This window comes from Orussus abietinus, unplaced genomic scaffold, assembly GCF_000612105.2.
Source record: "Orussus abietinus isolate OABI.00-Male unplaced genomic scaffold, Oabi_2.0 scaffold147, whole genome shotgun sequence".
In the NCBI taxonomy this organism is placed as follows: Eukaryota; Metazoa; Arthropoda; class Insecta; order Hymenoptera; family Orussidae; genus Orussus; species Orussus abietinus.
The window spans coordinates 8,109-24,131 of record NW_019394313.1 but is presented as its reverse complement, the minus strand read 5'-3'; the positions used below and the strand labels follow the sequence as shown (position 1 = coordinate 24,131).

At 47.4% G+C, this 16,023-nt stretch overlaps 1 protein-coding gene across 1 annotated transcript; it reads right to left on the bottom strand.

The window, feature by feature from the left end:
• Positions 1-1,597: 1,597 nt before the first annotated feature.
• Positions 1,598-15,686, bottom strand: LOC105695209 (nuclear receptor subfamily 4 group A member 3). The gene is made up of 3 exons (XM_012416563.2): positions 15,581-15,686; positions 9,079-9,389; positions 1,598-2,338 (listed from the first exon to the last, which is right to left on the bottom strand). The coding sequence occupies exons 2-3, from the start codon at positions 9,139-9,141 to the stop codon at positions 1,598-1,600; spliced, it is 804 nt and encodes a 267-aa protein (XP_012271986.1). The 5' UTR covers positions 9,142-9,389; positions 15,581-15,686.
• Positions 15,687-16,023: the final 337 nt, after the last annotated feature.

Genomic DNA, 16,023 nt, shown 5'->3' with positions numbered 1-16,023 from the left:
CCTCTGCATTCATGCCTTCTGGGCCCTAATTGACTGCGGAGGGACCCCCTGCGCCATCTGTGATTTCCAGGTCAATTAAATTTTCACTCCGCGACCTCGTATTCCCATCGTTTTAGCATAGAAGCGCATACAACACTTTTTTTGCCTTTATCCCGTTCAAATGCGAGTTTATCGATTACCAGAGTGTTCTAAATTGTCGTAAAATTGTCCTGACCCTTTCGATTCTCATATCAGAGCCTTCGATAATTGTATATTGATCAAAATATGAGAGCTCGACGCCATTTTGGTTCTGGTCTGGACTGAGTTAAAAAATTTCTTTGAAAGATCCAAATTTTGAATGTGTCAGGACAATTCTTAGCTGATCAGGAGTGATGTGTCAAAGTTTTGGACAGTTTGGCCTAATACCCTTAAAAAAAGTGTTGTTTTCGAATCGACTGATTTGAAGGATGTTTCACTTCACCTTAAATATCGATCATCCCGATAGGGATCAATGAAAAGCTACGCCCAAGATAACAATCGCTCGTTTAGATAAAACGGCAATATGGCGGAAAATGTACGAACAGGATTTATCGGGCGATTTATTTAATTTGAGGGGCTCGCCGATTTCACCCAGCTCTCGGAGAAGAGTCGCGGTTTAATTTCTTAAGTATCTGTAAGCTGATAAAAATGAGAACGATAAGATCACTCGAGTTGGCATTTCGTTTCTCCTCTTCCCTTCGCACATCTCACAGGTGCATGACCTTTGACTGTCATTTACTTGACGCGTATCCGCAGTCTGACATTCTGTACGTAATTTCTGCTGTCAGCTTTCCATTTGCGGGGGCGTTATAATATAATAACCACCCAAGCAGATTTCCATTACCATTAAGACTCAACATCGAGTTAATTACAGTCTACTAGTCGTAAGATCTTGCCGGAAGAAGTCGGCGTCACTATCCCTGTACTTCTTGATCGAACCTATAATTAAATCCTCCTAAGCCAGGAAAATTGAAATTCGGCTGATTTCAGCAAATTGTTTATAAACACCTGTCTCAACTGTCAAACAGCAGTCTCTAACCATAGTAGGCATAGCCGCCGAAATTTTCCCGTTTCCGGATACAGATAACGAGTGTCTCTCTTTTGACCAGTTGATAAGATCATTGCCACTCTGTCAGATACACTTCAATTGTTTCTTCTACATGAAACATGCAGAGTGGATGAAAACATATCCGAAGACCTCGATGCATCCACGATTCCAATCATTAAAGATGCCCCCTTATCAGCTTTAATAACGTGACCACGAGAGAAACTATTAGTCCTCTCATCCTCATTGGAAACAATCTCGCGCCGTCCTCGCTGCAGGGTGCCAACGATCTCATCGGACATCGGTGCGTCCCTTGCCCCTGGGAAGGTAAGGATGGACCCCGGTAATACCCCTTCGATAACGCCATAGATCGTAATCGCGACGCCTCGATACCGCGAGGCTCCCAGTTACACGTTCGAATCTCTCAGGGACTAATCCCGAGCACCTCTCGCCGTGGGACGTCAATGACTGCTGCAGCGAGGATACTTGCACGTCCGCCCTAGGAAATACGAGGAGAATACCAGAAGCGATAACTTACCCGGCACGTAGAGAGGCGGCAGCGGCCGCGGCGGAGAGGGTGAGTTGCTGGGCCGCTGCGGCACCGGCTGCGGGATCCGCAGCCACCAGTTCCGAGAGGACGAGGACCGTGGTTGTGGTGGTGGCGTTGGCGTTGGGGACTGCGGCGGTAGTGCAGGCGACGCCTCTCGGCAAGTCCTCCTCGTGTTGCAACTGCAGTTGAGGGTAGTGGTGGAGATGCAGCGTGGTGGCGCCGGAGGATCTGGGGGGTACGCAGTTGGAGGGCAGAAGACCACTTCTGGTGGCGGTGGGTGGCGACGGGGACGGAGGCGAGGGTGGCGGCGGTGGGTACTCCACCACTTGGACCCGATCGGCCTCGCTCTCGTAGATGATCTCCTTGTCGTGGGTGTACATGACCGTCTTCTGACCGTCGTTGTAGATCAGGTCGATCATCTTGTGCTCGCCCACCCCGAGATTGGTGGCCCCCGCAGCCGAGTCGGGAGTCACCCGGCCGTCCTGGTCGTCTGGGGCACGTTGGTCGTCCTGATCGCCCGATTGCATGTGCTGCGGATGATGATGGTGGTGATGGTGATGGTGCCGGTGGTGGTGGTGGTACTTCGGGTGCAGCGAGTGCGTCGGTGGCTCGTGCAAGTCCAACACGTTAACCGGCTGCATCGTCGCCAGGAGCACTTGCTCGTTCTCGTTTTGATTTTGGTTGCTCAGTGACGAGGACGCTGGGGAGACCGGACCCTCTTGCACCTGAGGACAAAAAATCCCGCATGTAGATCGGAATGTTAAGGGGCGGTTAAACCGCGATATCGCGGCTTACTCGGCCGGAGCGAGTTTCGGAAAAAGTTCTAATCCAGTGGTTCCGTCTTTTCCGGTCGATAAGTAAGGAACCGTAACGCTGGCGGCGCCTCGTCCCCTCGCGCAAACGGTACCCCACACCTACCTTAAAACGACTGCAAAGAAAGTCCCATAGGTCTGAATTATTATAAGCTACCGATAAGTCATTGCCTAACCCTATGATTAATCGAGCCGAACCCGGGCGTAAGTGGTTCTCCAGGAATTGCGAAGCGACATTTTTCCCCTCCTCGTCGCTCGAGCCTTCCGATCGCTCTAATGGCGGCATATCGCGCGCGATAGGGACCTCGAGTACATCCCGAGGAGTCGGTCCCGAGGACGGTGCAGCCCGTCGACGTCGTGGCCGATTATGCAACCGTCCACATTTTCGTATGCTAATAACGCGCACCGGCGATTACTTCGATATCTTCGCGGCTCGACCGGTCGCCGCTGAGGCAGCCGGGCAGTTCTTCATAATAATTAATCGCCGGCGCGAACCAACGGCTAGTCCTTCTTTTTAATACGAAAAGATCAACCGCTAGATACACGCCACGTCTCTGGACACCCAGGGGACTTTCTAGATGGGACGGACAGGCGTCCTCCTGGGACGCGAGGTAACTCGAGACGTTCCGAGCGGTTTCGTCGGCGGACGTCTCGTTTCTCATCGAGGTATGAATAACACCCGCGAAGCCGTTCGAATGTCGATCTACCCGGAGAACGCCCTGCGAATAACACAGATTCTCATCACCGTCGAAATCCCGATTTGCGACGGTATTGCGGTAATAATTGCTCCAAGGGTAAAATTCCTTGCAATCACCTACATCGACCGTAGCCGTAATCGGTGGTCTCCCTTAGATAAAACGCTTCCTAAATTAAAAGAATTAACCTCCGGCAACAGCCAGAAGAATATCGTCACTGTTCGAACAAACGAGCGATATACAATTTGTCTTGCTTCAATAAAGTAATCGGATCTTGGTCGTCGAGATAAGAAAAGTACTTCTGGACAAAAATTTTCCTGGTCCACTTTAAAGTGTTGCACGTTTGTTGGAGCATGTGAAATTTCCTATTATCTGTGAATTATCGTTCTTTGAGGGTACCCTCTGTGAGCTGATGTTTTTTTTTTTCTTTGCGATTACTTAAAGGACAATTATAGACTCAGCGGAAACAAGAAATCGTAGTTAAAGTGCAGTTAAGGAGAGTACGTCATCCTGATTAATGTGTCAATTTTTCATGAATCTTAGTATTGGTAAGACACGTGGCTGGCATTCATTATTGCCGAAGAAGTCTGAATAAGACGACTGTATGGTAGAAGTGTGGGAATTGTTAAGGTGAAGTGAAACACGTCGAGGAACTTGATCAACGTCGATAAAGTCGATTTTTCTAAATGCCTACGTTGCCGACGTTCGTTTTTATATTGACAGCCGAGTCGAATTATATTGTGTATTGTACCAAATGGCATATTCCACTTGTCGTTTTGGTACAATAATTATGAAGAAATCGAAGTAAAACTCCAGAAATCCTCTGGATTCATGCCTTCTGGGCCCTAATTGACTGCGGAGGGACCCCCTGCGCCATCTGTGATTTCCAGGTCAATTAAATTTTCACTCCGAGACCTCGTATTCCCATCGTTTTAGCAAAGAAGCGCATATAACACTTTTTTTGCCTTTATCCCGTTCAAATGCGAGTTTATCGATTACCAGAGTGTTCTAAATTCTCGTAAAATTGTCCTGACCCTTTCGATTCTCATATCAGAGCCTTCGATAATTGTATACTGATCAAAATATGAGAGCTCGACGCCATTTTGGTTCTGGTCTGGACTGAGTAAAAAAATTTTTTTGAAAGATCCAAATTTTTAATGTGTCAGGACAATTCTTAGCTGATCAGGGGTGATGTGTCAAAGTTTTGGACAGTTTGACCTAATACCCTTAAAAAAAAAGTGTTGTATTCGAATCGACTGATTTGAAGGATGTTTCACTTCACCTTAAGTGACAGGCAACTGGCGTCCCGATATTCATTTACGACCTCGTGTTGGAGGATCGTCACTCGATAACTATTATATTCGCGCCAGAAATGATCCAAGCATTTGAATCTATTTTGATGCAAGCCGTCTAGTGATAATCACGCCGTCACGGTGCACTAAGGTCGCAACCGAACTTCACCGACGCATCCTTGACTTCGCGATATCCACCGAGCAGAAATACCTTTCGTAACATTAATCAGTGTCATGAGCGGCTTGCAAGGAACTCCTCACAATGTCAGTAATTCCATGCCTATTACAACTTATCAATCAACCGCTCGCGCTTCTCGTTTCCTTTGATAACCGATCTCCCACACAGCTGATCGGCATTGGCGAGTCAATCGAGTTGAAAATTGACCACGTGGCCGAAATTTGACCACGTGGCCTGAAATATGTTTTACCGCTGACATTGTATAAATTGGAGAAAAAAATATTTCTCAACATACTTGGATAATCTGATGAGGAGGTTACGAGAAAATAGCGATTCTTAAAGATCAAACGATATTAATACAGGGAAATTCTCAACACCCGTAGACAACATTCATTGAAAGTGAGTCCCGACAAAAGGAAAAGTACGACTTGAATACGCCGCTCTTATATATGACCGTAATCTTGAATTTCAAGATGCATGGTGTCTAGTCTTATTCGATACTTCGTTCCTCGTTACAGGCAATTGATCTTGCGGCTTTTTTCTCACCCCGTCGGTAGGTTTTATCGCCTCGCGCTTAATATGCACAGTACTTTTTGCAAAATTCAATCATCAGTACTTAGCAGCAGTTTTACCCTTGGTAAGAAATCTTTGTAATTGTTGCTACCAGAGGAATTCACTGGCGGCACTTAACTCGAAGGACATTTCTTGCAAATCTGGTATGTACGTACGTGACGTTAACGAATCGGATAAAAACGATATAATTCATAAAATGCCAAAGAGTGACGTTTCTTGACAGGAGAGTGAATTATACGAAGTGGTGAACTGTAATTAGAAAATCTAACGCGTACATGTACGCGTACGATCGTGATTTTGGACTTTTAAGGTACGTTACGTACATCCCGATTCTCTGATTGTCATTCGTTGATTCTTTAATTACACTCAACGTGCCGTTTCCTCGTTAAGTCACGATATTTTACCATCGCTGTCATCCATTGTCTCTCGTTTGATATGCGCAGTACTTTTTCTCCCACTGTCGGTGGCTCAGGGATTCCAGCATCTTTAGTGGAATTTCACTGACTGTTATTGACTGGCCGCGTATCGTTTGTCAACGTCTTCTTCAATGAGTTTCTTTACGCCCGTCCAACTTTTCTCCCCAGGTTCAATGCAGTCCCGTACGGAAGACGCATTCCACTCTCACTTTACGACTTTCCGTACGTAAATTTTCCCTCGAACAAACGGGCGATGATTGTCACTTACGTCTTATTGTTCGGATGGTGGATAGCCCCCGATAGAGGCCGAACGCGAGGTCTATTGAAGAGAATCCTCCTCGGGTGATTTTATAGCTCGAAGTGACTTTGTACTCAAGGGATGTCAACTAGTTAGAACCCCGGCAGTATTTTAACGTGTTTATTAACGTTAAAATCGGTTAATTCGTTCCACGGCCCATATTTGTTCCTGATCTATGCACCTGACAAGCATTTTTTTTCGCGATTTAATTACCAGATATTCATCAGTGTTAATAAATTTCCTGTGCAGTCTCATGAGGTTCTTTCCCGATATCGTTAAACCTGCGACGTCTCTTTTCGAGTGCTGATATCAAATGCAGTTATTGCAGGTGTTTCGTTACTTTTTATTCTACTGCTTAATTAAATGTTTCTATATTTCTTTTAGTACGTTTCTACATTTCATCTGCACGGATGCGAAGCCGAGGATCCGTTCTTGATGGACGCAGAGCAAATGGCGACGTTCTTCTTGACGAGAAAAAAAGAAGACACTTTTTCGAACTTCTTAAGCCACAGGAAAAGGCTCGGTAATAAACCGTCCTGCTCGAATGGTTTAAATAAATTTAAGAACACCCCATTAGTTTAATGCGAGCTACGCAAAATTTTGCGACGTTAAAACTCCTTATCTATCTAATTATTAATCATCGCGCGTCCACCGAGTCCCTTCGGGAATTCTATTTTCTCTTTGAGCTATCGACACTTCCTGTAAAGCCAAACAGGATTTTCCTAAGTTTACACATCGCATTACGATGCCGTAAAAAGTTAACCGTTAACAAGCTTTTTGTGCAAATCGCGAAAATAAGATGTACAAAACCGCCTTCGATTTTCTCCGGCCAAGTAACGATACCAGAGATGTTATTCCCCTAGGCATTCCGTACCTCTGATTATTTAATCAGGTATTCTTTTTACTTCCATCGCAAATATACATCCCTATCTTTCGGGCCGATACGTTAACGCAACGAGCGGATTCCCTCGCAATGCTTGCAGAGCAAATGGCTGCGCTAGGCCTAACGAGCTAACGTGATCCTTAAGAGTTTCTTATAGCATCTGGCGAGAAGTATCGATAAACATTTTTTACCCAGCTGATTCAATTTTTTTTTAAACATTCAGTCGATGAACGTTCAATCTATACGAACCCTTCCCTCAAAGGCAAAAAGGATTTTTCTCGATGGACACCTTAACGCTATAAAAATGCCCGGCGTTATCATCCTTTTCATGCAAACGAGAGTAATAAAATTGGAACTGGCATCGAAGGAAATTTCTTAAGTGCTCTTTTTCCATTCTGGTTGCCCCCTAAATAAATGAATATCTTCATTAATGTATCTCCTTAACCGATACGTTAACGCAAAGCGAGTATTCCCACGAGATAGCCGCGGAGCAAAGGACCCCGTTCCGTCTAACAACCACATATAACCCCCCACGATTTTTTAAATCCCAGGTGAGAGACTCGGCAACGAGCACTGGACTTTTTACGGGATTTAATTTCCCCTTCAGATAATCGGACTTATAAAAAAAAAAAGTGAAACCCCCGTTCAATATCGGCACTGTTACTCGCCTTCGCTAAGGGCGAAGCCGATTTTTCCCAGTTTACTCTGCGAAGATCTAAAAAGTCCAGCATTAGCATCCTTATCGTATGAACGTGGAAAATAAAGTATGCAAACTCCACCTGGTATAAATATATTTCCCCCGAGTGAGCAACGTTTCTGGTCGAGAGCTGATATCGAGCGCAATTTCCCAGGCATTCCGTCGGTTTGATTATTTAATCCAGTGCTCCTATTACTTTTAGAGCATCGGTGTATCCGTATCTCCCGGGCCGATGTGCTAACGCGAGGATTCCCCGACGATGGTCGCGGAGCAAACGACGACGTCCGGCCTAACGAGCGAACGTAACCCTTTAGGATCTCGTAAGGTATCCGGGGAGGCGCTGCAATCGACAGTAATGGACGCGGGAGGATCCCGCCTTAACTTTCCGGAGGCCGTTAAGATTCCTCGGTGTAAGTGCGCGGCCGTTTCGTCGCGGCCGTTCCGTCGCGGGGCAAGGAACGATCCGAGGAGTTTCGAGGTTAGGTTCGAACGTAAGCGCCCCGAGGGGTTGGTCGTAGGTCCGTTAGGGTAAACCGTCAAAACAAATGTCTAAAATTCATACACTTTTAGTACATAAGGTTGCAGTAAAATTATAAATTTGACGTCTTAACAGTGAATTAATGTACATTTATTATAAGAATCCTCGGAGTTTCGAGGTTAGGTTCGAACGTAAGCGCCCCGAGGGGTTGGTCGTAGGTCCGTTAGGGTACACCGTCAAAACAAATGTCTAAAATTCATACACTTTTAGTACATAAGGTTGCAGTAAAATTATAAATTTGACGTCTTAACAGTGAATTAATATACATTTATTATAAGATTCTAGGTAAATTTAGGATTTTTATGATTTAAAATTATAAATTTGATGTCTTAACAGTGAATTAATATACATTTATTATGAAATTCTAGGTAAATTTATGATTTTGTAACATCGCGTTATAATTTTGTGAAAAATGATAAATTTGACGTTCGAAAGTCATTTAGTACGCATTGTATGCAAACTAGGATGGTTTTTTAATTTTACGATCGTTTACCTAAGTTTATTTTTAAACCTTATTCCCTTATAAAATAATCATATTTTTTTAAACAGTATAGGTACGGGACTGCGTTCATGGCGGCGGCGCCATTCATCGGCTCGTCGCTTCAGTCTAGATCAAAGGAATTTCAACGCAAAAATGTACGACCGGAGAAGGACGGACAAAGGCCTCGTCGAACAATTGCCCTTCTAAAGGTCCACCTGATCGCGTCGAGGTGCGCCACTTGTCGATTTAAGTATCGGTTCGATTCCCCTACCGAAGCATGACAAGTGTCTTAAAAACCCAGGGATGAACGACAACTACGCATTATTTTAAATGAGTTATCATCTGCACATAAAAATCCCACGAGAGTATAGATGAAAGTTCAAGAAGTTGATTGCACGCGATATTTAATAAAATTAACAAAATTCACCGAAGGCGTCCTTCCGTTGAAACATCTCATATATTAACAATTCAACTTTCTAGATAAATCCAGATGTTATTTCCCCATCGAGTAAGATAACTTTTCACATTTAACTGAACTTTCTTTGGCAAGAATTCTCGCCTTATTTTGAAGGGAATATTTATTTGGAATAATTTTTACTCACCGGTGAGAGGGCCTCCTGCATGGGCAGGGGTGCGTTCTCCGTCTCGTCGGTACAGTTCGACATCCTCCTTCTCTTTTGTCTCCTTTGAGTCTTGTTTCCGTAATTAGGCAGGTGAGGACGGCAACGTGCTAGGTGCACGTGACTGACGCTGACGGCGGAGGTCGTCGTCTTCGCGGTCGTCCTCGGCGCGGCGTTAAAGCTTATTCAGAGGGAGAAGGTGTAACCTACGTCTATGGCTACGTATCGTAGGTCTAGATATGGGACAGTATATCACAGGCTGCTGAGTGTATGGCACGTAAGAAGAGGGAGACCTGTGGAGCAGAGATCGAACGAGTCAAGGTTATTCATACGAGTCTTCGCTTCTTCTGCGTCCTCAATGGCGGAGGAAGCCGTTCTCTTCGTCCGCCATTGCCGAACCCCTTCCAGTTATCTCTTAACGTTTTACCAGTGGGTTGTCTTTTCACTATTACGTTAATTAGTAATTAAAACATATACATTAAAATATCGATCTCATTTATAATGTATAATAAGCGATGTGGAATTTTATTAATTGTACGCCGCGACATTTAAGAAAATGATGACAAATTTGCGAAAATGCCCGTAGGCATGATTGAGCGTCGTGAATCATTAGATGTGGAAAATTTCGGTACTGAAACGCGTTAGCATTAATATTTATATCCAGATAGGGGAGATCTCAAATACGCTCGTAAACGTCAAAAAATGATTCCGGGAGCGGCGATGACTCGCAAGGGGTAGAACCATTTTTTTTTTTTTTCAAAAGCCATCTATACATCTGCATCTGCCGTCGCGCATTAAAGGTACCCAATTAATTTCCTACGGCTGACAATAGGGTCACTGTTAACACTGTAAGCATCAAAGTTACCGACATTTTACAGAGACGGTGGTGGATTGCAGGTCATTATTTTATATCAACCTTCGGAGAAAAGTTAAATAGGAAGAACATTTCATGCGAAATTACATTTTATAATCCCTTGCGTACACCATTCCTCGGAGAAACTATTTGTTAGCTTATCGGTGTGATATTATTTTTAATACGACAAATACCAAGAAACTGAATGACTGTCTCAGAAATGATAACTAGCGACAATTAGAGCTCCGGAGTCTTACCGAGCGCGCGACAATAGTAGGCGTTAAAATATTCGAAAGGCACTCAGCCTTTAAGTAACAATTGAAGAGAAAAACCGGAAAGGCATCTCGGCTCCCTGAATAGGTTATGTGCACAGCCATGGTCGTATTTTCACGCGCCAGGCTTATTAAAAGTCCATTGAAAGGTGGGCTGTCACTTTTAAAACGCTCGACGCATAAGAAACTCGCCGTAGTAACAGTCTGCTAAGATAAACAACCATGCGACGATTTACTCACAGATTGAGTGTGGTAGTAAATTGACACCTTCGGGACTTTTTTTACGAAATGACTTTACACCTTATATTATTTTTCACGTATACGTATACGTGCGTGAACGCCGGATTAGCAGATAATCGGTCGGCTAACTAAAATGTCCGACCAAAGTCATTCACCCTCATATAGTACGTCTAGTTACATATACCTCAGTAAAAAGTATCCGACTATAATAAAATCCAAAGCAGACCGCCTAGAATATAAAAACAATAATTCTTAATAGCTACGAAACAACGTTTACCAGCCAAACCCCAAATTTTCTGAGAAATCATTTTTCCGAGATCTTTAACCCTTGCAAGATTCTTTGCATTAAAATTCCTGATTCTTCACCTTGTAAGATATAATTCAAGAAAAAAATTCCCTTACTTCGGCCTTGCCTTACGTCGCATGTCGGACCTAACAAACGCAACGTCAGATGAGAGGAACGTGAGGTTCCTTATCGGATGGTAAAAGTCTCTCGCGTGGAGAAAAAGTGCGAAAACGATCCTCCGACTTGAGACCTTTCCCCCTGGAGCGATGAACAATGCTCGCGGCACATGGTCAAAAAATAGGGCAGGCCCCTAATCGTATGCACGACGCGGTCCAGAAGGAGAGGGACTCCCGCAGGAAAAATCAGAGTCAACGGTGTTACGAAACCCGTCGCGACCGAGTGGTGGTGGTGTTCCCCAGTAGCACAGTCGTGGGTAAAACTGGAATGGTACGAGACGAGAGAGACGTCGCAGTCAGGTGGAGAGCGAGGAAAAAAGAAAAACGGGGTCCAGTTGGTGGCTGACGGATAGACAGGTGCAATAATAGACGTAACCAGGAAGCTCCCGAACGCGGATCCCGGTCCAGGAAGGAGGCGAGGAAGACCACGGGATGGGGAGGAAGAAGAGAGACGGAGTTAGCCCGGTTCCCGGAGCCGGCTGCGTTAGCGGAAGAAGAGGAGAGGATTGGGCCCAACGGTGCTGGCGGCGGCTGGGACGAGTAAAGCCCGCAACAGAAGAAAGAGAAGCAGGTTCGGCCGGTCTAACCTGATTCTCAAAGGAACCCCTGCCATCGGATCGAACCCACCTCCCAGTTTGTTTGTATTCCGAGTACCTACGCCTCCGCAGCGTCCTCGTCGGCGTTGCTGCGATCAGACAACGGCTCCGAGCTGGCATCGGAAGTTGGAGTCCTGGATTCCCAACATAGACGAGACTACGACCAAGTCAGCAGGTGAACCAGGCGACTGCGGGAGGAAAGAGAGCAGAGGGAGAGATTCCGGCGTGAGCGGAAAAGGAAAGGACGAAAGTGATAGTGGAGACTCTAGGAACATTGGGTGGTAGAAGTCGAGGAGACCGGAATTCCCGAGAACGCGAGGTCTCGAGTGAATCAGCTGATTCGGATGGGAGAAGGAGAGATCCGGCCCGAATCTAGGAAGAATCGGATGGAAGGAACGAAACTGGTTTAGTTCCAGGAGCCCGTGTTGCCGGAAGAAGAATAGGATCAGCCCGATACCGGAAGCCTGTGTCGGTAAAACAGGAGAAGCAGGTTCGGGTGCTGTGACCTGATTTCGGATGGCAACCCTTCCCACCGGATTGGATCCACTTTTGGGCTTCCTGCACCATGTGGGATCGCGCAGGAAACCGGACGAGGAGTAAATTGGCAGGATTTTGGCACAGGCTGGTCCCAGGTAAATTTAGAGAAATAAACGACACCAGCGGATCGTCGGATAACCGGGATGAACGGGGGCGAAACTGGAGTCCGATTCCGGAAGACCCTGTTGACGGAAGGAGAACTGGATCGGTTCGGGGATCCATTTTGTTAGAATAAAAAGGCCAACGAACCGCTCGATGGAGCAGAAGTCGAAGAAAAATGAAGGACGAGATGATTGGCCGAACTCTAGAAGCCTACGTTGCCGGAAGAGAGGAGAAGCAGGTTCGGCCGGTATAACCTGATTCGCAAAGGAATCCCGACCGTCGGATCGAACCCACTTCAGGGTCCGTTTGTGTTCCAAGTGTCTACGCTCTCGCAGCATCCTTGTCCGCGTTGTTGCGAGCGGATAGCAGCTCCGGGCTGCACTTGTTGCAACGCGGGATTCGTGCCGACACCGTGCCACAGTTATAAGTTAAGAAAGATTCCGGTCTAGCTGACCACAAGTGGTCTCGGAGAAAGGAAAACCGGGATATTACAAGATAACCAGGAAGGTCGAGACCAGCTGCACTTCAAAGCGTCTCGCTGACGTCTCGAAGAAGATCGTCCCACTTTTAGAATGGCGGAAAAGGGTTAAGGTCAGTTAATTCCCAGCAGGCAGACACAATCGACCGGAGAACATTCGAATCGCTTTCCACGACTAATCACCAAGTAAACATAGAATTGGATCAACGACCAGTGCCCTCTGTCTAAACCGAAAACAAACACTGCCTTCATTCCGGGACGGGTACTCTAGCTTCGCGAAAGCCGCTAATCGGAAAGACCGCTATATGTGTGGGAACGCGTTCAGTTGTCCGAAGAGTTTAGCTGACCGTCCATTTTGGGCAACTTAAATCTTAAGAAGTACCTCGGTCGCGATGGTTATGTTCCCTTCAGGGTTCCGGTATCGTGGGAGTTGGGGGCCAGGTGCGACGAGGGACGAGCAGGAAGGAAAGGAGCAGGAAGGTCATCTCCCGGTTCCTGGTGGCTGCTACGTTAGCGGAAGAAGAGGAGCGGTTTGGAACCCGGTGTTGGCGGTGGTAGAAACGAGTAAAGCCCGTAACCAAAGAGCGGCCACGCAAGAGAGAGAAGCAGGTTCGGCCGGTCTAACCTGATTCTCAAAGGAACCCCGGCCAACGGATCGGACCCACCTCCGAGTCTGTTTGTATTCCAAGTACCTACGCCCTCGCAGCGTCTTCGTAGACGCTGCTGCGAGCAGACATCAGCTGGGAGTAGTCGCGCTCCAGCCTCCAGATTCGCGCTGGCGAACCCGACGAGTTGGACCCCAGGATAAGTGGAGTGCTCGGAGTGTTAAAGACGAGTGTGCTAACTACCAGAGCAACCATCGAACACGTATGTGCTAACCGTGCGGAGAAGCCAGCAGAGGTCGTCCAGGAAGACCTCCTCGACGATGGAAACGATGTCCTAAACCACGTGTTCAGGGAGGGGAACCACGGACTCAAAAACTGATCCCCATTGCACGGTGGCTGTCTTAAGAAGAGGAAGGATTCCGATCGGAAAACCGAATTTTCCGTTCTAGAAAAGTGAAGGAAAGTTTCGAAGAAAAGAATCGATTTATCACCAGGATCTGTTAGGTGCTACTGCTGATGGGTCTTGGACCCCCTAACCGTTCCTGGTTACGGGCCGGTAGAGAGTCAGGTACCAAAGGGTTTCTTAGATGCGTTTCAAAGATCCTGGGAGGATCACCTTTTTCGGGGATCTCTTTGTTCCTATGCCGTGGAATGTCTCTCGAAAATACTTCAACTTCCTTTGTTGCGATCCAACCGCGTACAGTCGATGTCGGTATCAGTTAGCCATCATGCCTAGCTCCGAATCACCGCAGGTTTGTGAAAGTACCATTATTTATCCAACGACAATAAGCTAGTTTAGATTTTATTACAAAACTGAGGGAATCCGAAAACATTTTAAGTTTCAAAGAAAACTCGTCGAAAGGTATTAAAATCCCTCGCCGAAATTATTTCGTTAAATGAACTCCAGTCGCATTTCGGAGATACAACGGATGTTCTTAAGGACTCTGAAATATCACGGCATCTCGTTGAACAAATCACTAAGCACATCTACCCCGTGAAAAATCGTCAACTTTACTCGGATGCATAAATAGCTCGTACTCCGCGTCATGAGACGTCTTATCAGAGCATTCAAGTTCCTTGATAACGCCCAGGACTCGTCCAAAGTGCACTACCATTTCCCCGCGCAAACTGCGGTCTAAAACGTCCTCGGCACTAAGTCCTGACTGAGTTGGATGGAATTACAGTGAATAAAAACGTTTATCTCGGGCCAGCACGCGGTGAGCCTGATCCTGGGAGGAATTTAATCCGGATCAGTCAACGCTTCTAAGCAGGGGGATCGATCCCAGATATTCCGCGGGTACTCTGGGAACATTCCGTGACTCCGGGACGTCATAAGGACCCCGGACCCTCGTCCTCCCGATGTGACATCGACATCGCCCCGAAGGATCCGCCCACCATTGCAGGCTCCGAGAAGCTATGGCGTCTCGTCGAGGGAGTTAAACCGCGCGTATATATCCTGGCAATCGTCCACCTTCCCCGTTTTATCCGCGATGCCCGCAGGAAATGGAAATCCTGATCCTTAACGCCGATACGAGGGTCGTCCTCTGCAGGGAAACGCTCTTATGCTCAACCCAGTCAGGATTTAATTTCGAAGGAAAGAAAAGAAAAAACAAAAAAAAGAATGATACCCATCGTCTATAAGAACGAATCTTCATTTTAAAGAGGAGAGACCGTTCTAAATCCCGCCCTGATCGATTAAACGCATCTCATTACGTGGGAATATTAATAAGGGATTTAACCGTGCGCACGCAGAGTCCACCGTGATCCGCCATCAGCCGTAGAAAATTGATGGCCCTTGTTAAAGTCGTAGAATCCATTAAACCGATCCTCGACCCTGACAATAGACGAGGAAAGAATGGCAGCGCAGTCGAGCGCACCGGAGCTCTCCGGCGTCCTCCGCGTTAACGCATCAAGGCTCTATGCACCGAGTCAGCTGGTTCATTGACAAAATCGAACAGGGGAGCAACCGGTCGGATCAATGAAACGACGTATGTTCGGTTACGTCGCAACCGAGGGTCGCGGTACGCGTCCGAATAACGCGGATGTCCGGTGTGAAAAATGAAATATCGTAAAAGTACAAATAGGGGCAAACGCGGTAAAAGAACGCGTCGAGAGGCAAAACGCTCGAGCGTTCCTTGGGGGCGATTCGAAACCGCGGCGCGACGCCGATTCGACGTATCGTCCCCGGGTAGCATGCATCGAGCGGGTCCTCGGCGAGACCACGCGACTCGGAAGCGCGTTGCCGGGTGCGTCGGTGCGGCGTCCCGGGGAACTCGTCGAGCCGGTCGCCTACCGCTTGAGACGGCGTCGAGGCGCACGTGCACGATCTTCATACTCACTTGTCAAGAAACCGTATTAGAGGGGAGCGTATTAGCGGGTGCATCGGGGGGGAGGCTCGTGGAGGGAGGCCGAACTACAAACTACCAAGGGTCCCATAAGTCCCGGTTCACATCTCCGCTTCGCGCGCGGTCACCACGTGGCGGCTCCCCCGGCGCGGAGGTTAGGGTCGTCCGGGGTGGTCCTGGCGGCGGCGGCGCGGCAGGGACGCGGACGCGCGGTCTCGGCCGCGAGCGAGAGGGAGAGAGGGCTCGGCGAGCGAGAGGGAGCGAGAGGGAGCGCGCGGCCGAGCGCGAGCCAGAGAGAGAGGGAGGGAGGGAGAGCGCGGCCGCGCGAGAGAGAGGCAGGACGCGCGCGCTCGCGGCGAAGAGAGGCAGGAGCCGCTCGGGCCGTCTTCCTCGCGGGAAACCGTATCACTCCGCGCACTGTCCGCTCGGCTCGCGAT

Bases quoted from the DNA above. Each gene is read 5' to 3' on its own strand.
- LOC105695209 (XM_012416563.2), bottom strand. From the start codon at position 9,141: ATGTCGAACTGTACCGACGAGACGGAGAACGCACCCCTGCCCATGCAG. The intron at 2,339-9,078 runs GTGAGTAAAAAT...TTTTGTCCTCAG, and splicing joins TGCAGGAGGCCCTCTCACCG to GTGCAAGAGGGTCCGGTCTC.